This window comes from Rhamphochromis longiceps, linkage group LG20 (genome assembly GCF_057381845.1).
Source record: "Rhamphochromis longiceps isolate RC_006_pf linkage group LG20, R_longiceps_female_GT1.1, whole genome shotgun sequence".
NCBI lineage: Eukaryota > Metazoa > Chordata > Actinopteri > Cichliformes > Cichlidae > Rhamphochromis > Rhamphochromis longiceps.
The window spans coordinates 12,235,502-12,261,122 of NC_140576.1; the positions used below are offsets into that span (position 1 = coordinate 12,235,502).

General features: G+C 40.2%; 1 protein-coding gene across 3 annotated transcripts in view; it reads right to left on the reverse strand.

The window, feature by feature from the left end:
• Positions 1-458: 458 nt before the first annotated feature.
• Positions 459-25,621, reverse strand: part of LOC146645036 (V-set and transmembrane domain-containing protein 2-like protein) — a 52,752-nt gene continuing 27,589 nt past the window's right edge. For 2 of the 3 annotated variants that reach the window (XM_085393612.1, XM_085393613.1), the window contains exons 2-4: positions 6,738-6,907; positions 4,884-4,928; positions 459-1,571 (exon numbers count right to left, since the gene is read on the reverse strand). In XM_085393612.1, coding sequence (XP_085249738.1) covers positions 1,101-1,571; positions 4,884-4,928; positions 6,738-6,907 — 686 coding nt within the window. In that variant the 3' untranslated portion in view covers positions 459-1,100. Of the gene's footprint in view, positions 1,572-4,883; positions 4,929-6,737; positions 6,908-22,275; positions 22,411-25,621 lie in introns of those variants that run through there. The other variant, XM_085393614.1, reaches the window with a different exon arrangement.

Here is a 25,621-nt window from a genome sequence, read left to right on the forward strand (position 1 = left end):
GGAATAAAAGAACTAAGCTGGGAGAGGAATACAGTCCAGCTCCTCCATAAACGGGGGAAGTTTGTTTCACGAAGATCACGATCTGTTCCTTCTATGTATTTATAGTCAGGATTCAGAGGCACACCAAATCTGTTTAATTTAGAGGCATTGGGATTTGACCGTTTCATGGCTTTCCAATAGGATGGGGTCCGCATGGAGCGATTTGATTGATTGATTTCTCTCAGCGTGAACAGCCACGAGTGGATCAAACCTGCAGCACGAGCGAGGGAAGGCAAATTTTCAGAGAGGCGTCATAAACTCAAAAGAGCTCTGCGGGGAGGATGGAGCCCGTGTTGTTGTTGGTTTGATTTAAAATCTCTCCCTTTTCAAACTATCGATGTATCTGTGATTTAAGACTTGTGTCTGTGCTGGATAAGCACTGCTGCTCTGGGAACACAGGGAGAACACTTGTCGATGTGTGGCTGTATACTTATTGAATGCACACAGAAGAGAAAAAAAAAAAGATGTAATGAAGCTGAAAAAGATTTTCAGGGAAAGAAGTAGGCTGAGTTTCATTCAGAATACTCTCAGAATAAAAGGGAGGATTTTTTTCTACTGGGGACAGACCCAGTTATAAAATGTACAATATCAGCCTTTCTTTTCTGAGGGTGTATCAAATGACAGAGTAAGGCAGTGGAAGAAGTATGAGCATGAAAGCAGAGTGTGTCTTTTACAGTATGTAAAGTACAAGAGTGGAACAGAGCACGGGTTAATAGTAAGACAGAGGTCTCTTTTTTCTTTTCTTTTTTTATAATTGGTGCTGAGACCAGAACCTGTGGAGCTGCCTAGATCTACACATCAGCACCCCCCTCCCCCTTCCCACCCTTTTGCTGAATGCTGTGAAGCCAGGCTTTACAGACAGGTGAGCAGTCCAACCCAGACCCATGCACAGCGAGAAAAAGCTACATTCCCTGCACAGTTTGCAGCCCTGTGCTTAGAATAAGCCATACTGGACATTTTCTAGAGATTCTGGATTTGTGCACAGGCCTGCACTGTGTGGGAAGAATAGCTTTTTTATGCTGTGACACACATCATATTATGCAATCCTTGTGTAATGCCATCTACAGCGCACAGCTCGGTTCGTTGGTGCAGTCATTGTGGCTACTGTGGTTACTGTCCACGTCCCTCTTCCTCAGCTCTCTGCCCGCCTTGTGTTGCTGACTGCTGCTGCTGCTGCCGTGGCTGTGGTGGGCAGGTGAAGAAGAACGCTTGCCGTGCTCCTGGTGGTGCCCGTGATTCTGGTGATGGCTGTGAGCGTGCTCTTTGGTGCCACCGAGAGACTCCCCGTCGTCCCCGTCAGAGAATCCCACTCCTCTCTTGGTGTCGTCCATGGCCTCAAAGTTGTTGCTGGGGTTACGGCTGATTACGTCGCTCTCCGGCACCACCTGCAGGTAGGCTCTGACGCGGTGGTGACGCGCGCCCTCGATGTCGCTGAAGTCAATGACTCGGCACTCGTACGTGCCCTCGTCAGACGGCTTGACTCGGGAGAGGCGGAGTTTGTGGGAGATGTTGCTTCCTACAACCTTCACAACCTGATGAAGGTAGACGGACAAAAAAACAAACAAACAAATAAAAAAACATATATAATGTGGTTGGACTGTAACAAATATATCCAATATAACTTCCAATCAGAAGAGAGTTTACCAATGAGTGGCCATTTCAAGATAATGGCAACCCAACAATAAATGTAGTAAAGTAAAAGCTATTAGTTTAATGAATGAATGAACTAACAGTCACTATAGCTCCTGTTCATATCAGACCAAGAAAAACCTGCCATCTATTGAGAGTACTGAATTAATTAATGTTGCAATTTTTACGAGTCCCTTTAACTGGAATAGAAGGAAAATGTCATTTACTCTTTCAAAAAATGAAAAAGAGCAATTTGAAAACCCTAAAAATGATTCAACTAATATTTCAGCAAAAAGCAGCTCCAATACTGTAGCTATCTGTGCTGTCAGATCAGCTTTGTTTGGCTTTGTTCTTGTTCTCTATATATAGCTGAAGATGAGCCTTCAAAATAAAATAAAATAAAAAAAACACAGGAAAAGTGCACAAAACCCCCCAAAAAGGACTTTTGCTATCTCACAGACCCCGAGATGAGTGAGTGCACATCTTACAAAATGTGCACTCACCTTCTCACTTCAACTAAGTATGGTGTGCTGTTTCTTGGCTTCAGCTATGAAGTTTTACTATTCACACGGGGCAGCTACAGCAGCGTATTAATGCCATTGTAGGTAAAATAGAAGTTTGAGCTGGGTCAACATATACAGAGCTGTGCAAAAGTCCTTCATTTTTATACATTTACCTCCAAAGTAGTCAAACTTGTTGTCATATTTAAGATAGTTTTGAGTTCACAGGCTTTCTGCAGGTCTTTTAGAGTTTCTCTTTAGCTGTTCTTTTTAGTTATTTCCAGTCCTTGTAGCTGACCCTGTTCAAAGAGTTTTTTGTGTTTTTTTGCCAGGCAACTTAATTTCTGAATATGTTTGCACATTTCAATAAATCGCTGCACCTATTTCTCGTTGTCTTTGTAGCAGCATACAAAGAAATGAGTGAAGAAATAAGAGGCAGCTCAAGACTTGCAGAGTACTGCATGGTCTGTGAGATTAAAGTCATCATTTTTAATGAACCTCATGGCTACCCTTTGTAAAGTGGGAACAACCTCATTACATCACACATGTGGCCCACTTGCCATTTTTATGCCTGGCCACGCAAATTACACTTCAAAATCTGACTCGGCAGTAAGGATAAACTCAGTATTTTAGTGAATCATCATATTATCATAAGCATCTGGACATGACCCTGAATTCTGCCTGTTTAGAAGAAAATAACACACTGGTCTGAATGAAATTGGCAGTGCTCCTTGTTTACTCGTAGCCTCTGTCGCGTGATGGTGATCCCACTTGCAAAATGAAGTGTTGCGGCTCATTTTACAAAAAGACAGTTTCTGCAACATTTCTCATAAATTTGTAACTTTAATCTCATTTGTTCACTGCAAACTTTCAAAATGTTATGAAATTCATCATTTTCTTGTAAACCTGTGCAATTTCCGGAAACACCCGTAATCTTTTCTTTTTTCTCTCTGAATCGGTGAAGTGGTTAAGATGATGATAGATGGATGGCTCATCCAAATGTATCAGATTTCACAAAAAGTTTTTTTTTCCCTTTGCAGTCCTGAGCCGGTTTTCCTCAGAAGAAGAACACAACACATAGAAAATCAAGACAAAACGACATCACAGACGTGGCATTTATCTTCTCATCTAACAATCAGCGAGAATGCAAATCAGTGGATCGTTTCAAAATGCCAAATTATTACTTTGATTGTATAAGCATCCTTCTTGCATGCAAATTCAGTCAAGCCACTTAAGGCTTGCGGCTGCCTATCATACACTCGTCTGTGTTGAGAAAATGAGCTGAGTGTATTTTGAAGATAGTTAAGATGCGTGAAGTACTGGAGGTACAAAAGAAAGATCATGAGAAGAATAGAATAAATGTGTGGTGTGGCCTGGATGCACTCTAAGGCCACGTCTCCTCCAAGCCAATCACTCAGACAAACAATAAAATCTGTGAAAGTACGAAGAGAAGACGTCAAATGCTTTGCAAGTTTGCAGAGCAGGAGTTAAGACGATGAGAGTCTGGGGACATCTTGAGATGTGACGCACCAAGATATAAATACAACTTCATTTATCACCCACCTTCCTCCTCGTGACGCCAGTAGGTGTTGGGATGTGTGCGTCGTGTGTGGCAGTGACATTTGCGCGTTTGGCTGTAAGCGTGAGCTTAATGCGTGCCGTTTGCGAGTTTGCGTCTGCATATGTGAGCATCTCATGGTGTTTTTGGTTTGACTGTATGGATGTGAGCCAGGATCCATTATATAGAGAGAGCTCATAATGATTTTGCAGCTGTGTAGCCTGCAGTGTTTTGCTCCACCCACACAAACATGCACACAGACACACAAAAGCACACAGACACACACACAGTCACAAAAACACAGCATCAGTGATTCAGCAGCAGCTAGCCTTTTGGGAGAAAGCCGAAAGGTTTTTGTGTGTACATGTTTCTGCATGTTTAATGCAGCTTTATGCATCTTCAACTTCTGCACGCACACACACACACACACACACACACACACACACACACACACACACACACACACACACACACACAGCTTTAAAACCCCAGAAAGTAGAACATTTTTTGGTTCATTTTTGTAATTATAAAGTCAGTGGAAAGAGATAAGGCTAGGGGAATAAGTTTATGTAGAGATAACATGCAGTCGGTCCTGCAGTCTGCTCACTTCTGCAGGTAATTAGAAAAAAGTCAAAATGTTGAGTTACTCTATACTGTCCTGCTTCTTTCAATAAAAGGCTCACCTATTTTTCCATTTGCCAGGGGGAATACCAGAGGAGATATAAAAAGATCTGCTGACTTCCCACCCTTCCTTTTCTACTCTGTTTTACTGAGATCTGGTGCTGCAGCCACAAAGTTTCAGTAGTGTTTATTAAAATTTGCAGATGATGCCCTCAGGGGCCACTCCCCCATGGGGAGGACACTTAACCACCCACGAGCAGCAGCGCTGCCTGCTCTTTGCCTGACGCTGTGCTTCTGCAGAGCCATCGAGGTTTTTCGTGAACGTGTTAATGCACCGTCTGGAGCGTTCACCCACCATGCGAGCTGCAACGACTGAAAATCACATCGCTGTGTGCAATACAGCATAAGCACAACCTCTGTGGATCATGCAGAACAAGAAATTTAAATGTAATCATAAGCATTTTGAGTCTTCTAACACCAAGGCAAACATAACGGCTTTCTGGTGAAAATAACTGCAGATATTGTTCGCAACTCACACTTATCTTTGTAGCATCCTTTGCCATCTCCTCCTCAGGAGCCACCTAGGAAAAGTGACAAACATTAGCAGAAGGATCTCAGTTTGATTGGCTTTCTAAAACTAAAAGTGAAACACATGTACCAGAATACAGAACTGATTATGTTTCTTGTTGTTCTTAGTGTGCCAGTTAGATACTGAAGCCCACATACAGTACTACAGTCAATATTTCACAAACACACAAATCAACATGAAATTAGCGAAGGTTTTTTCAAGTTTTTTTGGAGGAAAACTTCAGCTGTCGTGGGATAAATACCATCATAATATGCAGTTTTGTGCAGATTTTTGGCTCCTTCTTGGTCTGTTTTATACACAGTTACTGTATTTAGCTCAGTCTGACTCTGTCTTATCAATTCCTACATGCATCAAGAAAAACAAACCAACTGCTTAACATAGTCAGACATCTAAAAAACAAAACATATTTAATATTGAATATAAATGTGATATGGAATCTGAGTCTAAATGAGCGCTAATGTTACTCGAAGTCTAGTAGATGTGAGAACAGCTGGTTAACACCTAATTATGTTATTGTATTGGCGTCATGTTCTTCTGCATCGTTTTATTAATTTTCGCCCCCATGTGGCTAATAGAATAATTAAAGTTGTTTTAAAGACTTTAATACGAGCTAATGTGAAATCATAAGGGATATACACGTGTTGTGGGAGGAGGAGCTGGTTAAGATGAGAAAGTGTGTAAGTTAATACATCGCCTGAATATGAGCAACCATACCACATGCAAGTCATTTTACTCTCATTTAAAATAGAAAGTAACTTTTTCAGCTCGCTGTAAATGAAGAATCTTATGGATGACGTAAACAACAGATTTTTTTTTTTTTTAAAAACAGCTTTTGACATAACAGGTATCATCGATTTCAGGTCAAAAGCTATAATAATACTTAGATCGCATATTGATGAAATGGTAATGAATACATCAAAACAAATGATAAAAATAAAACATGCAAAAGTGACTGTGGGGCAAAATGGGACCAAAGCTTACAGTCTGCATGTGGCAAGCTGATCCATAACGCCACTTTCTTTGGACTTGAGGTTGTAATTCTCTAACTATAGTTCAAGTCAAGTTAAAAAAGAAAAAGGGCTCATATTACCTTACTCTCCCATATACTCAAAAGACAATTTCTGAAGACAACTCAGAGACAGAGAGCGTAAATACTTATTTCACCTTATGAGTCCGTGGGCTTAAAATCACCTGCTGTGGCAACTGCCATAAAGGTTGTTTTGAGCACTTTGGCAGGTGTTGAAATGTGTCTCTGTGGGCATATTTCAGCAATGTGAAACACAGACGTGAAACCTGACAAGTGTGTAGCTGAGGTCAAAATGAAGGCTGAGTTCCAAGATCAGTACTGGGTAAAGGACACTGGAAGAAATCGCGGCAAGGGGCTCAAAACCTGTTCGCACCTTACAAACCTGCACCCACATTAGTCTGTTTTCCTTTGCATACTTATAGCCCCTTCTTTGATTTCTAATCTGTTCATTTACATGTTACAAACACATTTACTACAGTGCCAACTCTAGTGTGTGCATCAGCATCACTGGGCTGGTGGGATCCCATTGCAAGATCATCTAGAATTCATCTGGAGTTGATCTTTTATTTTAATTTTTCATCTTTTCGATCATTTTGGTAACATTGTAGAAACAAGCAGTCAGGCAGTAGTGATTCAACTGAGCATTTAGATTTTCCAGGTGGCTGTGTTAACTATCCCAGGAAGGATGACCACCTGTAAACAAGATCACTAAGGGTGAACATATCCTTTAAATAAAACCAAAAAAAGGAGCCAGAATTTCTGTTGTGAACTTACTTCATTAGTTGTCCAGGGCTGCCTGTGGGTCCAGTCAAGATGGTTCCTGATGTACCACCACTGGATTTCCAGTGCATAGGAAGGGGTTCCCGCTCCTCTGAATGAGCAGGCCATCTCCACATCCTGACCTCTTTGGGCAGTCATATCGTGAGGCACCTCTGTGAACATGGCTGGACAGACACAGACACGGTTAACAAATGGTTCTAGTAGCAAGCTTTCAGTTCAGACAGACCAGCAAGCCTGAAGTGGATGCCCTTTGGAGCTTGCACCAAAACCGTAATGAGCTTTTTACAAGTGGATGACAATTTTCTTGACTTGAGCCTGGTAAAAGGGCACTTAGTCACTATCTACTCATTTTTTTCTGCCCGGTTTTACTCTTGTAAGGGTAGAAAATGTTCTGATCCAACATTCAGACACAGAGTGAGGTTTGATTTATACATCACAAATCCAACAATCTTTCAGAGAAGAGAGAAAGTTAGAGCTTGAGACCCTTTTCTGTCAAATTAAAATTGAGGTAGAGTGAAATTGAAGGAGGAAGTTGTTAGTGATAAGTACTCAGAAATATATTCTGAAACGCTTAAATCAATTTTCAGGAAAACCCTTAAATTGCTTCAGCAAAACAGTTGATAAATCTGAGACTGGGATGAGTGTAATGAGTCTGCATATTAACTGAACCAATAATATAGCAGTCCTAGCATAAATCATGGCGGAAACGAGGTGAGTGCTTTCTTTGTTCCATTTTCAAGCTGCTACAGCTAAATGATAAGTGTGTGTGTGAAGGTGAGACTGATGAACGCGAACAGGCAGAATGAGTGGGTGTGTACTGAAGAAAGACCCCAAGGGTGAGAAGGAAGTGTAAGTTATATTTGAAAACTACACATAAAAAATGTTCAATGTTTTGGCGTTTATGAAACCTATTAAGAAAAAAAGGCTTTTTTAAAACTTAAAACAGTGTAGCTGTGATTGCTTAAACCTTTAAAATCACAACAGTATATGAAGCAGTCATGAAACTTTATAGCTTTGTAGCTGAGATTACATGAAAGGGTGAGTCTGACGATGGCTGTGGTCCAACCCGTAATAGTGATCCAGTGGGCCACTTTACAGCAGTATCATCATATGATCAAATATGGTGTTTAACTGGAAGAAAGTATCGTGGTACATGTGAAGGATGAGGTAGGTTTAGAGCCAAGTCAGAAATAGATGTTGTTCTTGAAAATTTAAGGTCAAAGACTTGTTTTGCAAGCTGATTTTAAGAAGAATTTGTTTATTTTTTAGGAATTCCCAAGCCAGTGAGAGGAATATCTCAGTAAAGACTGAAGACAGTGTGGTTCCTAAAATTTCGAAAAAATCATCCTCGATAACTTTAGGATTAGGCTTCAAACATCTCGTTAGGGTCCCAGAATCTCCTGCAGAACCAGGCTCAGGGAGAGGCTCAGGACCCCCAACCGGTTACAGCAAATGGCTACGCCTCACTGAACCGAAGGTTTCTTCCTGTTAAAACTGAGTTTTTACTTCCCACCATCGCCAAGCTCATAATCTTATTATTGGGGTTTTCAATCCAACAATAAAGGGTGCAAATAAAACACAAATGACCTGAACTGAATATGTAAGGGTTTCCAACACATTATAAGAATAAACAGGAGAAAATGTATGCCCACCCATCCATTTCCCTACACAGCAAATTCAAAAGTGTTAAATGTTTTGGTGTTAGTAGTCTTCTTGCAAAAGTAGAGTTAATTTTACTCTAAGTAAAGTCACATTCTTTTAATGTAACTCTGAGGTGTAAAATGATAGTAGTTAAAATCGAGTGTTAAAAACGAGTGTTTCTATGTCAAATCTGGAGGTGTTACAATGGAAACTTTAACTCTTGACCTCTTAACTCCGAACTCCTAGAGGGCCTATGACACCAATAGAGTAAATTCACAGACTCCGCCCCCAGCACCATATAGGCTCCAATCTCCAGGAGTTATTAAACTAGGCTAGCATGATCCACAGATGGATGACTGAATATAAAAGATTAATTCACAGTTAAACTTCCTTAGACTGATGAAAAAGTGCGTTTCTTTGGTATAAAAATCAAAGTGTGTTGTATGTGTATGCCTGTCAGTCTGTCAACAGATTTTAATCTTTGAATTATTTAAGAAAGGTAATTTAGAAATAACAAAAGTCACTACTGCTAGTTTTCCCATGAGAGAATTTTCTCCAAAAATAAATTTTCAATAGCCACCCAAATTCACCTTCTGCAGGTGTTAAAGTGCATGTATCTACAATCACGCCATGGCCCTAATTTTAAATGTGCAAGAGCTGTGCCAGGAAAAAGTCTTTGCTATCCAAGAGTAACCATAGAGAAAAAATTCATTCTGCCAATAAACAGAAGCAAAGACAGCCCATTGTTTTAATTAATGTGCCATGCATCATATGAAAGAGTCGTTGAAGACAATATGAGGCCGTCTGTCCAAAAGTTCAAGCTAAACTGGAATTGAATTGATCACCATGAAAATGATACTAAGCATAGTAAATTTGCCAAGGAATGGCTCAAAAAAAGAGGGTTATGGAAATGGCCAATTCAAAGCCCGGCTGAAAGCTCGGGAGTCATTAAAAATATATTTCACAGCGTTTAAACATTAAAACAAGGGAAAACATTCACACATGAACACAAGAAAACAAGAATCTTACATCATTTTTATTCTTCATCCCTTTCCTTTCACATACACCCACCAAAAAAATCAAGACAAAACTCAACAGGCAGCGATCAATCACACCAGAGATGTCTACTACTATGAAAGAAACGCAACACTGAATTCGCTGCTTGCGTCTATATCACTGCCGTATTTTCAGCATTGTCTACAAAACTTTTCATTTATCATGCAGGAATTAGGAGTTTTCCTTCAAACTGTAAACTTCAATAAACTTTAAAAAATCTCCACCTTTGAAATTGCCCCTACCAAGATTTGTCCAGCTTATTCACTCAATAAGACCGAGTGAAATCAGTGCCAACTAAGTGCCGATTTTCATCTCGGTTCATAGATTAATCTCGCCCGTTCAACCAGTGAGGCTGCGCTATGGATCCGTCTTGTATTACGAGAGCGGTACAAGCCTCGAGTCATATATCCCTCTTGTACATTGATCAAATCTGCTTGTATTTTTCATTTGTGAAACCCGAAACACACCAGGTATCGATTTGACATTACACAGCCGGAGTCAGCAACAATGCCCGTGGCCCTTCTCTTGTAGATAATATTCAAAGCTGGGACATAAAGAACGGTGGAAGATAGAGCCTTTGAATTTGCTTTTAGCAATGATCATCTATCTTTTCCCACTTAGCTGTGAAGCCCACAATGCAAAATCCTTGGGCATTTTTTGGGGGAGGGGGCTTTAATGCTTCCCAAATTATAAAACCACATGAAAATGTGATAGTCATCAGCAGTTTATTATAATGTAAGAGAGATAATTCTCACCCAATTTACAAAACCCACACAGCAGATGCTAATTTGATAGCACAATGTGCTGTTTCTCAGTCTGCCTCATCCAGTAAAATGTCTCTTTTCTTAATTGCAATATTTCCTGCACCTGTTTAAGACTTTAAAAGCAGCTTTTAAAATGTAACAAATCTGAGGAAAATCTCACATATTGTCGCGCAGAATTAAATTATCTTCTGCTACTCTGCAAATCTGAACAATTCTCCTGTAATGATGATTCAAACTTGTGGCTCTCTAATGCTGTATCTCTTATTAATAGCCATTTATAATCACTGCATTGTTGAAGCCATAAAAGGCAGTGATGAGTTAGGTCTGCTCACCCCTAAGCATTATTATTATCCGCGAGATAAACGACGGAAGGCTCTCGGGCGACTGCTGCAAGTCGGTGCTTAAAAGCTACAGTACGGCTGCCAAGTCACACTCCGTGTCAGCCCTGTTACCACAGGAGGACGGAGAGATGGACAGACAAATTAACGGGGGCTGAGAAGAAAAGGCTGCGTGTGTTTGCGCAGTCATCGAGAAAATAAATCATCAGCAGAGATCAAATTAACGACTGATGTTTGTGAGAGTGTGGCTCTGTGTGTTTGTATATGGGAAGAATTAATATGAGATGCGCTGTGTGTGAGACAGAGGGAGAGGGACAGGAGAGGAGGAGGAGGAAGGTGGAGGACAGCGTGTGAGGCAGCAGATAGCTTGGAGTGGAGAAAGCTGCAGAGGCGCCTGCTATTGTTTATTTCTTTGAGAAGTGGAATGTGGTAATTACAGTGGTGATAAGAGGGGAACAGGAAATGTTCCTTTGTAGCGTACTTACTCCGGCCAACCTAACGTCTATCTTACACTCCTTATAAGCTTGTTTACACGGATGAGATCCGCCTAGGTGACACTTTTCAGAATAGCGAAATTTTCGAGAGAAAGGAAGGAAATTGTTTTCTGTTTTGTTGAAAGAACCATAAATATAAAATTTCTTAAGTCAAAAAACTACCTTTCACACTTGCTGCTACCCTTCTGTTATAGATCACACTCATCTCCACCCTGCCTGCACATACTTCTTCACCTCTCTTGTGCTCTGTTGCTTTCCACAAGAAGGATGTAAATTCAAGGAGAAGAGATACAGCAGGTTCTAAGATGAGTTATTGCAAAACAAATTCCATTTTCTGATTATTTACTTCCTCTCTGGACAGAATTCTTTTAGTAAATTTGGTTTATGGCTTGTCTTATGTATAGCATTCAGAAGAGATATAATCATACCAATGATACCAATGCGCAATGTCAATAAAGTCATTATAAGAGTTCACAGTATCTTCTTATGTTTTTAATGTGGAAATGAAGAAGGAAGAAAATCAGTCAAGAGCAAAGACACTGGGACTGCGTTGGAAGATGATGGTTTTTGCTTTGGAAATGCTGATTTTCTCAGTGATTGGTGCCAGCTAGCTGTTTTCAGCTCCAATATGTTCACCAATACTACCTGCCCAGCACCAAACAGGAGGCAGATAATGTTAGATAAAATGTCCAATGTGGCAGTTCTCTGGAAGAAAATGGCCTTGTTGGTGCCAGATGTCACGGGAGAATGGCCAGACTGCTCAGAACGCACAGCACGTTGGAGCAGATGGGCTACAGCAGCAAAGACCAAACCAAGTGCCACTCCTGTCAGCTAAGAACAGAAAACTAAGACTACCATTCCCACCAGTTCACCAAAACGAATCAACAAAAGTCTGAAAGAATGTTGGAGGGCCTGATTAGTCTTGATTTCTGCTGTGACATTGACACGTTAGGGTCTAACATGATCTTGACGTAACCAACAACATGGATCTATTATGCCTTTGCATCAGTGGTGCAATGGCGTGGAACATACTTTCTTGGCATACTTTGGGTCTCTCAGTACCAACTGATGCCTCCATCAGAATAATGTGCCCTATGTCACACAACTCAAGTCATCCTCAAAATTTTTTGAAGATGACAATGAGTTTAATGTACACAGATTTCAATCCAGCAGAGCACCTTTGGGATGATTTGCTTCATAGATGTACAGCTGACAAATTTGCAGCAGCTGTATCAATATGGATTAAAATCTCTAAGGAATGTTAAATTTATGCCATGAAGAATTAAGGAACTTTTGTGGGCAAAAAAGTCAGATCCAGTCAGTTGTATAATTTGCTACTTGACTTTTGATACTAAGTTTAGCTCTGTTACTGGTACTCTACAAAACTCATTAATGCATTCACATCTTTTCTAGTAAACCTACAGAAATAGAAAACGAGATAAGCCGACAGCGCATAAATTTGGGAGGCTTTAACAACCAACCAGCAGCAGGTATAGGCTCCACAACTGCACAGACTCAGATCTTGACCTACAGTGCACAGTTTAAAAAGTGACTCCTGAATCTAGCAGTGGATATTAGCTCTAGAAAATGGTTATTTTTTATCATTTGTTACTGTTTGTATACATAAATTCCTAACCTTTTTAAAAGCTCTGTGTCTAAGGCTTGCGAATGGGGAACCGTGTAGCTGCACATATTCTTTGCTCCAATTATCGTCGGAGATTTGGAGGGTAAACATACCACAGCAGGCATAAATCTAATAACCACAGCAAAGAAATTCACAATTTACAGCACAGTAACGCACTTTAAAGAGATACAAGTGAAGTGAAGACCTAAATTTTAATCATTCTTAAATTTATTTATTCATGATCTTTGTCTCAAAACAGAGACCAAACAACAACTCTGACAAGCTCTAAGGACTACACCTGGAGTGACTGTGAATTCAAGAGCAGTCATATTTAAATCCAAGCAGAGTAAACGGGTAAAACTTTTTGCTGTTCACTTCTCCTCTTCTCCACGCCTCAAAAAGAAAAAAGAAAAAAAAATCACTTTCCAAGGGCTCATATGTTATTTTACAGCTGCCTAACAAGGATATTGAGAGACCCGTCATGCATTTGCTTCTGTGCATTTCGCCCGCAGCCTTGTGTAACCCTCTCTCACTCCTCATAGCTTCCACAACGCATTGGTGCAACAGTCGAGTTTTTTTTTTAATACATAAGGGCTTTGGCAACACTGAGCCTCTCTGTGCCTTTTCTGCTCACGATCTGAATCCATCATGATCGGGCAGCTGGCAGCATCAGCCTCTGAATGTCAATGCTGCTCAGTGTGCGAGATGGCTGGTGGTGCATCGTGCCGCGTACAGTGCTCTCAAGAGCTTTTCAGCATCTTGAAATGGCTTCATAACAGTTAAGCAAGTGGTTACAATGTAATGTGGCTCACAGCCTATTAAAATGGTAATTAAACTGATGTATGTGCATCTTCCGTTACACACAGAAAAAGAAGGGTTACATTGCTGTGTTGCCCAGCTACATTTCTGCAAATATAGAATTACATTTTCATTACAACAGTAACTTAGTTAATAATCCCCAATGGATGCATACACATCCAAATGTGAATCTATTTGTAGTTGCTAGTTTTAGTGGTGCTTTAATCTGCTGGTTAAATGGATGAAATTAAACATCACAGTGCTATTCATTTTTGCGCAGTGGATGCTTTATGCTTAGCTGTAGACTGAAAGATACTTTAGCAAATAGTACAGTAAAACAGGCTTCATATTTTGCATATGTTTTTCTTTTGATGTGAAGGATAAGGTTGTAATACCTGTTACAAGGTGCCTCCAGTAAGTCAAAATTTCCATTAAACAAAAATGATTTAAAATGATTAAATCGCTGTTCTATGGGTTCCAATCTATGTGTTTCCTTTTTGTTTGGAAGTTTACCCTTTACCTGTACACACCTTACACATTACTGTAGCAAGGTAAAAAATTAAATGACCAGAGGCTAGACAAGGTGGAAGAACTGATAAATATACAGTTATATACATTCTGCTTTTGGCTCTAGCTTGGTTTCCAACAGCCCATATTAGCAGAAAGTATTTGACTTTCTTGTTGATGTTGTCTTTCTGTCATTTGTTTACACTGAGAACTGTGTCAACATAAACCAAAACAATGAGGTAAAAGAGGTGAAAATGAAACGATCTGTAATACACACCAGTCCTGGGATGTGCGTGCATATGGAATTTTGTGTTGCATGCTCTTATGTCCAAAATCTATTGTGTCTGTATTCTATGTACAGCAACACTGCACAACCGCAGTGGCACACAATGCACACATGTGTATTGTCTCTGTGTGTGTGGACCTTCACCACCCTTGGCTTTGCCAGCTCCTCCATTTGAGATCAGTTTCCTGCTGTTTTGGCCTAAATCCCAGCTGCCGGCCTGCCTCCCCACAGCGCAGGTCAAACACTGTTTTCCCTCTTAATCAAATGAAAAAGGTTAAAAGGAGAACATGGCTTCCTGAGCCAGAGGGTTCAGCCAGAACACCAAGGACAAGTCATCTTTTTCCTGTAATTCAACACAACAAAAGGTGGCACGTCGGCACAAGAAATTATTACCACATCATCACTGAGCGATTATTTCTTCACAAAAACACAATGAGAGCAGAGAGTTCAGAATAACAACTAAGCCCTTGTATTACAAAGCAGTGTGAGACGAATGCGCTTAAAGCATCTCTTGTTTCACCGCATGTCTGAGAGCAACAGCAGGCGAGTGAAGAGGCTCACTTCGATGTAGTACGAGAAACATGAATAACAATATACTGAAATGCCCTGTATTGTCATTGGTAACGGGATCAGCTAGCTGTGGCATTTACTATCTAGAACGGTTTGATTTAATCCAGTCATTCGGATATCACCTCAATCTTCTTTTCACATAACATGTACCAGATACACCAGATTTAGAAGCAACCTTTCTTTCTGCAGAATTTATAGAAAAATCAACTCTCCAGCTTCCTTGTTTTATCTCCATTAATAATAACGACAATAAAACAGCCACAGGAATCAGGTTCCTCATCCCGAAGATGGCTTATTTTGCTCTGGACTGCATCGCTTGTCTTGCTCAGCGCCTCCGTTTGGAACAATGAGAAATTCAGGACTTGAGCTGGAGCTATTTCTGTCTTCTCTGCTATCCATAAAAACATGCAGCCTGTAAGGTGCTGTATGATTTCTCTTCTCTTCATTGGGAACCCTGAGAGGCACAACCAGCTTCAAGTCAGTTATAAATGATTGTCTCATGGACTCAGTGAAGATGGAGACTAATGAGGTAAAAATACACATCCCATAAAGATAAAGTTGGCCTATTTACCTCTTTATCTGTATCTTTATCTGTATGTCTATTTGTTGTATTTTTTATCTGCACTATATTTTCTGCCGCTGTGACAACTTAAATCCCCACTGGGTTTATTTATATCCATTCTTGAAAAACAATCTATCCACTGCTTGCACTGTAAGCAGAGTATTTTCCAGCATGAAACTGTTATTTTACCAACTGTAATCTACAGGAAAATCCTACAAACAACAATTTGTGGGACGTCATCTAATACAGCGGTCCCCAACCTTTTTTGCGCCACGGACCGGTTTATGCCCGACAATATTTTCACGGACTGGCCTTTAAGGTGTCGCGGATAAATACAACAAAATAAAACTAGTACCGGTACCGAAAAACAAGAAAATTTATTCATAACACACGTGAAAAGACCAAGGAAAACCGAGTAAACGATAAAAACGATAACAAAATAACGCTGAAAACCGATAAAAACCCTGAAAACCATACATTTCACACCTGAGCCTCAACTCTCGCGGCCCGGTACCAAACGACTCACGGACCGGTAGCGGTCTGAGGCCCGGGGGTTGGGGATCGCTGATCTAATACATTTCTTACAGTATTCCAGTAAAGTGTATAATAGAGAAGTGTTACTTAACAGTTAGGTCCCTAAGTACTTAAGCACAATTTTCGCAATTCTGCTTGCATATACCATCACAGTGGATTTGACATGAATCAATATGTGTTTGAATGGCAGACTTTCAGCTTTAATTTAAATCATGAACTTATTAAGTATTACAATCATTTTATTCATGAAGCTTTATGGGCAGGTGAGGCCTGTTCCCTTGTTATTCCATAACAAATTAAGCACATTTAAGAAATAGAAAATACTTCAAATGCACATTTTGACTGCAAATGAAAGAGGCCAGCAGCAATAGGTTGAAAAGTTAAACCAATCAGAGAAACAACAAACATTTTTAGGAGTGGTCAGTTCAGCAGTTCTGCCAGTGGAATCAGATCACTTGTGTTTATTGATAATGTGCTCATAGAAGTAGCAGGATGAATTCTGCAGGTCTATACTCTGATTCAACCACCCCTGCAAAACTGGGATTCACAGAACAATGCAAAAATGGCGTTAATCTGTTTTAATCCCAGGTAATGCAACACTTCAGTCACATCTTTATTTGTTTGTTATTTTAAAAAAAAAATACAAAAATCATTAAGACTTTTTTAAGTAATGAGTAATGTAAGGGATTACTATTGCAGAAAAGATTACTGTTACTAACCACGCTGTGTTACTGCGTTACTAAACCGCGATTGTCTTTGTGAGAGCGTCTCATGACAATGACGTAAGCGCGAGCGACGTTCGTGGTAACAAACGTGTGCAGATCAACAATGGATAATATATAGAGTGTGGGAAAGAGTACTACCATGCAGCGTTTAAAACGTGGAAGTACTGACCTTACTTTGAGTTTGATTCCGTAAAAAATGACAAAAACATTAGAGTCCGCTGTACACTGAGTGGGAAGAAAATGTATTTTTACAGCAAAAAAACAATCTAAACTTCTGAGCAAGTACCTAGCACACTGCCACGGGAATGTGAAATTCACAGAGAAACTCCCGTATCCCCCCACTGACATGACCGCTGCAGCACCGGGCAAACCACCGACTGCTCCGCTTCTGCTAAACAGGTAAAAATAGATTTAAGAGCGACAGGACTCAGTGCTGCTGAGTCTTTGATTTCATTTATTTTCTGCCGTGTTTTACTTGCATCTATTTGAAAGAGGGAGTGTCCAAAGAAAAAAAATACTTTATTTTATATGCTGGAATATGCAGAAAATAGCTTTAAACGCTAAACAAATTTCTTCAAATCAAAGACTGTTGCATATAATTTAATATTTGCTTAATGCGATGTGCATGAAGTTAAAACATTAAAACTAATAAAACAAGTTTTAAAAAGGGACTTTTTTTTTCATTTGATTACATTTTATATGAAAAAGTAGAACTGGGCTGAAAGGTCTACTGCTTTATTACCTATTTAGGTTGTGTATCATGTTTTTAAAAAGTAACTAAGTAACTAATTATTTTTGAAAATAAGTAATCAGCAAAGTAATGGGATTACGTTTTGGGAAAAAGTAATCAGTAATTAGTTATTAATTACTTTTTTCAAGTAACTTGACCAACACTGGTGTGTATACAGTAGGAATATGCACAAATGAATGTGAGGTTGACAACAGGGATGTAGATAGATAGTCTGAGAGAAGGGGACATGCAAGAAAAAAAACTTCTAAAACCCTTTAAAATGCACAAAGGAGGAGGGAAACATTTGTTTTGATGGGCCAGATGATGCCCAAAATTGCACATGTAACTTTAAAACTTTGTCTACGGGAATATCATCATCACATTACTATAAATCAGGGGTAGGGAACTCCAGGCCTCAAGAGCCGGTGTTCTGCAGGTTTTAGAACTAATCAAATGATTAGTTCATTACCAGGCCTCTGGAGAACTTCAAGACATGTTGAAAAGGTCATTTAGTCATTTGAATCAGCTGTGTTGGATCAAGGACACATCTAAAACCTGTAGGACACCGGTTCTCAAGGCCTGGAGTTGGACACCCCTGCTATAAATGGTTCAATCAAGAGTATGTTAGACTGACTCACCCCAACTTACATGGATGATCTGATATCGTCGTGTTGGTGTTGATCCTGGAACAACATTTACTATGTTGTTCCTGGAACAACATAGTAAATGTTGTTCCAGGATCAACATTGCAAGTGACCAATCACATTGTTGTGACGTTATTCTTTGGCGCACCAAGCCATTCGTGCATTTATGAAATTCCAATGTTGCAAGGACAATATCAATTCTTAGCGTTTATTAAAGGGTTAGGGTTAGGGTCCGTTGATCGGCGGACAGAGGCAGTTTCTCGCAGCTTAAGTACAGTTTTTTGTTTTACGGCGGTTTTTCCCGAAGTCGCAAAAGTATGACGTCACAACATTCTGATTGGTCACTTCCAATGTTGATCCTGGAACAACATTTACTATGCTGATCTGGGAACAACACCAACACGACGATATCAGATCGTGCAACTTACACAAGGGTACTGCAAAGTCAGAAGTGTTGAAAATTTGACGAAAAGTGAAATTCTGAGAAGCTAAAAATGAAAAGAGCCCAAATTATCTTTGTTTTTTATTCCTTTCTACATCTTTTGACCCCTCAAAATGATCCCATTCACCCTTTTAAAATTAAATCTACCACGTAAAACAAGCACATGGCAAACATACAGATTAAGCTTAAATTCATGTACACTCTAGTGAACTGAAATTCCCAGTGGATTAAAACAAACAGTAAGAAAGCCTCACTCATTTGACCCCTCTGCAACACTATGTCTCTCTGCTTCTCTCTCTTTTTACTTCCATCACAGCTTGCCAGGCAGCTCCTCAGAAATAATTAGCGAGTAACGAGTCTCTCACATGGCCTCATAACAAGCTTCACGCTCTAATAATGAGCTTCTAAACAGTTCGGTGGTAAACAGCTGCCATCAGTTACACAGAGAACCTGCCGGAAGCTTTAAGCCTGAGCATAGCCGAAGACAAACCAGCCAGCCTGAGCAAGCAGAATCCACGAGATTGTTTTGTCTCCTTGGAAGATGTTAGAGTTTTTTTCCCCCCTCTCTCTGTGTCTCTTTTTTTTGAAGATTCACTAATGAGAAACCACAAATGAATTCACTGCAGAAAGGCACATTTTAAATTTGCTGTGCCTATTGCCTATTCATAAGTCTACAATGCTTCACAACTTTCATCAGCAGTCCAAACAAGAGAATGAAATAAAGTGTTTCCTCAGCATAATGAATGTGGAATAGTTTGGGGCTAGGGGAATTGAGAGGTGAAGTTTTATTAAAAACAGACTATTTTTGAAAAGAAGCAAACTTTTCCAGCGTTTTGAATACTCATGGAAAGGCACTCAGTCCTACCCATCGTGCTATTTGTCAAGTCTGCAACCTGCAATACTAATCAGCTATCATCAATTAGCACATATCACTTCCTGTTCACACTGAAAAAAAAAGAGAATACAGCTGTAAAAACATAAAACGTAAGTGTTCACACCAAGTAGCATCACTATTTCGGCTTATGTGAGTTATTTCAAAGGACACATCACAGTCAGGTGTGTAATGATTTTTACAAGCCTCGATGAAAATGCCTCGTGGCTTGTGTGTGGTCAGTTGCAGCAGGAGCTGAGCTAACTAGCCATAAAACAGTGATGGATGATAAGAAGGTTTAAGCAGCGATGAGTAAATGCCACTGTGTTTATGAGCCGTCGCTTGGTGTTTACAACGGGCTCCATACAGAGTCTAATGCTACAGAAACTTGAGGTATAGAAATGTATATGTATGTTTTGGGTATACTGGGGTATGTGCATACTTTATATCTATACATGTTGCAAGCTTTTGCTTTGTTATAGTGTGATCTGCAATCATTTAGAACAATGACGTTTAAAATGCAGTTTGAATAAAGTATAATTCTGAACAGCTTCTCGTGGTGTTAAACCTATTTCTAACGGGATGGATTTGGCATCCCAGTCTTGAATTTCACACCAGTCATCTCGCAACAAGTGCAGGATGTCATCTAAGATTCAACTTTAAATAATTCATTTGATAATAAATTACCATAGATTACCATGTTAAACATTAAAAGCTGTGTGTGCAACACAAGTGTTTAACGTATCTTGTTTGCATTAGAGATCCCCCCCAAAAAATATTTTAAAAATACACATTTTCAAGCTACAACACTATCCAGCCATTCACTGCACAGCTTTATTTATTCACCAAACACAACAGATGGACGCGCAAGATTAGCTACAACACAGGAACCACCACTGGGTCAGATGCACCCTGATATGATTCATGCTGTACCGGGAATATTTGCACCAGATTTCATAGCATTCATGAAAATCCACAAAGATATCACCGACATGAAAACTTTGAATGTATCATATTCAGTTGCAATTTATGCCCTGGGGGGCGTGAATGACTCTACACTATTCATACGATGCTATTCTGCAGCTGCACTGAAATATTTGGATCAACAAATCAAAAATCAATACAAATAAACTCAAGCGAGCAGTATGGCGTGGTGATTAGCACTGTTGCCTCACAGGAAGAAGGACTTGGGTTCAAATCAAAGACCTTTTGTTGTGGAGTTTACATGTTCTCTCTGTGTTCGAGTGGGTACCGTTTCCCCGCCCAGTCCAAAAGCATGCATGCTTTTGCTGAAAGCCTCAGTCCCCCTGTTTCCATTACAGTGTATAAAAACACAGCAATTAAAAGTGCCTCCCCAATCAATCAGTCATTGAATCTGATGTATGTGTTTCTCAGCCTGAAAGACAGAACAATAAATAAAGTCATCTCCAAGGTGAATCTATAACAGTTCCCAATAGAAAACTGTGTGCACGAGGTGTGAAGATAAAGCCACGATTTCAACAATCCAACAAAACACTCAGTGCTCAGACTAACAAGCAGCCAAGAAACACCCTTTTTTTCTCTCCCATAACGTAAAGGATAGCTGTGTCTTTTATTTTGTTATGCATAGTGCTTTCTGCAGCATTGCAGGTATGGAAAGACTAAGTTTCAAAGAAGAAGGCAGAAAAACAACTGATGAAGTCAGAGGGAGGAGAAAAGGCGAAATGAAAGAAACAGGCCTGCAGAAATCACAACAGGGCGCATCCTTCTTTCTCTGCTTCTACAAAAGCTGCTTCTACCAGTCTATTCTCCTGGGCCAGGCAGTGGCAGCGAAGAGGAGACATAGCGGGAGAGAAACAGGAGAGATATCAGCACTCTATATCTAATCTCCCTACCCTCTCTAATGCACCCTCGATAGAAGTCGACAGCTGCACGAGCTAAAATGCGGCACCCAAGGTTTACAGCAAAACGTACGCTATCCGTGTTGGGCCTGACTCGGAGAGATATGGGGGGCGGGGGGGGGGCGGGCGTGTGTGGAGGAAGGATTCTCGAAAAGACCCCAAAAAGGCTTATCAATCATTTCAATCCTAAGGGCTTCTATTTCTGTAACAAAAATAGTCCACATCAACAAGACATTTACACAAATAAACACTTCATACTGTTTTTCTTCAAAACGACAGCAGGATTCTGCCAGCAGGATGAAATTAAGACATTTTTGCTTACAGTTTAGTTTGCAAATCTTTCAGAAATCTCTGAAGGAACGTGTCACTAGTAAACACATAATGCTTGTTTTTGCTTGCAGCAGTGGTTTTTTTAAAACCATGTCGATTTGCATTGCAAGTCCCACTGAAGAATTATTTCCCAAAGCTAAAAGTGAGATTTTGCCCATCTCCCACAGGTTGATTCCTACATTTGAAAATAAATGCGTTTTGAAAAAATCATTTTGAAAACCACAATTACAGCAGTACCAACAGTGCACAGTGGTATCAGCCTTTATTGGCCTCTACTGCCTCTGTGAAAACAAGCAAACATCTACAGTGACAAGTGTGTAGGAGGGACAGTGGCAGATGAGACATTTTCTAAATTATAGCATGTAACCAAACCTGGAAGAAATGCAGAACTGCTACTACATTTAGCTCTCTGTCACTTGATGAAATATTCGATTGATATGATTGGACTCATTTCTCCAAAAGTTAAGCCAATGATGATAATAAAACTTAATATTCCAACAAAAAAACAAAGTTAATAGGAAGAAGAGCTATGAAAGAAGCATTGCAAATGCATTTTCTTGGCATTTAGAGCAAATAAGTGTTTCATTAGCCATGGTAGTGGCTCTGTGAGGATGTACATCTACACAGAATATCAATAAAAATCAGGAAAAAAAAACATTTTACATAAATTTTATGCACTGATTTGGACTTCATTGACTGCAATACATATTTGATCCAAAAGCAAAATATGACTTACTACTTCCTGGAGACACTCTTGTTAGCAAGCACAGCAGTAAGACACCAGGTTTGGTCACATCTCACAGCTCGCATTTTGGCCCACTCATTTTTATAGAAACCCTCCTAATTGTTTAGGTTTCTTGGCTAGAGCTTTACAGCCTGAAGCTTCAGCTTTCTTCACAGATTTTCTATAGGACTGAAGTCTGGAGACTGACTCGGCCACTTCATGACCTTTAGCCACTTCTTTATTGCTCTGCAGTATGTTCTGGGCCACTGTCAAGCTGTAAAACCCATCCCATGGTGCTGTGAATTAGCAGAAAATGGCCCCAAACCATAACACTTCCACCTCCATGCTTGACTGTGGGGATGGTACACTTGCAGTTGGTGGGTCGAGTTGATGCCAAAAGAGCCAGATTTTGGCTTTATTTGACCATAGCACCCAAGTCTTCCCATTTAGTTTCTTGGAGATGAGTGCAACATGTTCCCTGACAAACTTAAGATGGGCCTGTACATGTGCCTTATTGAGCAGAGGAACTTCGTGGGTGCTGCAAGATTTTAACCCAATACGGTGTAGTGCGCCACTAATGGTGTTCTTGGTGACCATGGCCCTAAATGCCTTCAGATCTTTAACAAACTTGCATGGAGCGCCAGACTGTGGGCAATTGATGGTTCTTTAATATTTCTTCAGTTTCCAAATAAGCCATCACCTTTTTACCAAGCATCTTGCTGACTGTCTTATACCCTATTCTAGCCTTAAGCATGTCTACAGTCTTGTTGCAGTTGTCCTTTGACAGCTCTTTGGTGTTACCTACGGTGAAATGGACGAAAATGATTCAGTAATTGATTGACTAATTGTAATCTGTGTGTTACTTGGACACCTGATGGACATCATTAGTTGCCAAAATTCTGGCTGGGTCTAGGAGATCAAATATGTACTTCACTCAATTACATGTAAATCAATATATAACTTTTATGTAATGTGTTTTTCTAGATTTTTTGTTGATATTCTGTTAATTAAAATTAAACCACCAGTGTTCATTTCTTTGTAAGTTAGCAAATGTATAAATTTAGCAAATAATTATTTCCCCACTGTATATTAAAAGGATCCCAAGGACAATATGTACATTATTAGCTGCTACTTTTATCATGTTTACCATTTGAAATTAGCAATGTAGCACAGCAACATTTGTTCACTGGACACAAAATACGACAGAGGCTTAATGGCATTACTGAACAGTTCTGTAATGTGTTGTAGCTGCTGGAAAGCCAATATGCAGTGGCAATAAAACCAGTGTACACCAGAATAACTTCCTTCCACGTGTCATCGAAGTCAACTTTACTTCACTGGGAGACCAATTTAGTCATAGTAGGACTCTCCTTCACATATAAGCAAAGCCTAAGGCAAGGAGAGCATTTCAGCATAATGTAACATAAAGAAGTCCCTGTGATAATATCTCTATAATACCTTTGTGTTTTGCCACAGGTGGAACTGTATGAAATGTTTAGCTGCAGTTAAAATAGCATTTCATAAATAGACTTACAGTTTGAATCTATATTCAGTAAACTGCATTTGTTGAGTATGAAGTGGATGGTGTGTCACAGATGGACCTCTATGTCTTCCTCACACACGAAGAAGCTTTCTTTAATTGGACTGAAAGCGCACTATTGGTTATATGGAGCTGCTGCAAAGAGCCAAAAGTGCCTCCCATTATCTCCACTCTGCTAAAAGCCAGAGCTGAGAAAGCCTTTGAGTCCACTGCTCGAAGCATACAGGCACCAACAGGGAGAAGGGGGGAGGTTGGAGGTGGGGTGTTGGTAGACAGGACAGCTGGAACTGAGCCTCAGTGTCTGGCAGGGAGTGGTGAAATTCCCTTCCACTCAATTCACACCTCCTTCTTCCCCTCCTTCCCTGCTTCCTTGTGCTTTTCCTCCTCACTCACCCTCTCCTCTCTGCAGGTTACTGTTGTGCGAGTAAGGCTCTCATGGGGCAAGCTGACAGCACGGATAAATAAGTGAACAGGCTTATTGGATGTGCACACACACACACACCTTTCCAAACTGAGAGGTACACTCTTACACTAGCTTTCCAACACTCATTAAGTGAAAGCAGATAATCCTGCGGACATATAACATAAAATGAGCTTTGTGAAAGGACGCAAATAGTCAAAGGAGGTTCGATTTAACAAACACACACAGTTTCTCTCTCTCTCTCTCAGACACACACAAACACACATCAGCAGATGTATAGCCAGTCACAGGAGGTTTACCAACAGCCAGGGCTCCCTTCCTTTTCCTCTTTGCCTCTATTAAGGCTGACATTGATGAATGACAGAGATTACAGGACAGACTGCAGCGTAGCTTCATCAGAGAATGAATGTAATCAAACACAGAGAGTATCGGGGGAACTTTACACCCTGCAAGATGGAGGCGGGAGAGGTAACAAAACAGACAATTGTGAATGTGCTCGAGGAAGAAGGGGTTTACTTTGTTATATTTTTAAAAAACAACGTTCATTCAAAGATGCATGTTCATCACCTAACTGGACTGGAAGTTTAAAGAGTGGCACAAAGTTGTTCCAGATTTTACGTGTTTTATTACATCAGGGCAACGTGATTTTGGAATTCACAACTAAAATAAGGTAAAGTCTATCCCGAAATGAGAAACTGAAGCTTTCATGAGTCTGCGCTGCTTGACAACTGCTTCTCTTCAACAGAGAGTTTTCTGTCACAACCAGCAGTTTTGATAACAATTAATCAAATGTGATTGCTCTTACACTGCCTTGAATAATGTGCTGATTAGCTACTCCCACACTCAGTGTGAAGTCGATGAAAATCAAGCGACCGAAGGACAGACAGACGGATAGATAGACAGATAGATGCTGTTTTGGTTCAGGGTGCCTCTCACGCTCTACAAGTCACCGACCCTGGATCCAGTAAAAACAGCCCCAGATCATCACACTTGCTCCTCCATGTTTGACAGTTAATGCCACACACTGTGGAACCATCCTTCTGCTTACACGACGACTTACAAGGATCATGCGTGATGAACGAAAGATTTCAAATTTTGATTCATCAGTCAGTAATAACTTCTTCCAATTTTCAGTATTCCAATGGCGGTGTTTCATGGCCCAGGCAAGACTCTTTGTCTTATTCTGATGTCTGCAGCTCGAAGTCTTCTCTTCACAGTTCAAACTGAGACTTGCTTACTACGACCACTATTAAGCTGTGCTTGAAGCTGTTGTCCTGTGAGCTGCCTATCACGCAAGCTGTTTACTCTCAGTAACCTGTCCTCTGATTCAGTTGTGGCTTTGAGAGACCTCTTCCCTTGCCTGAGTGAATTTTGATGGTGAAGGAAACTGTACTCAC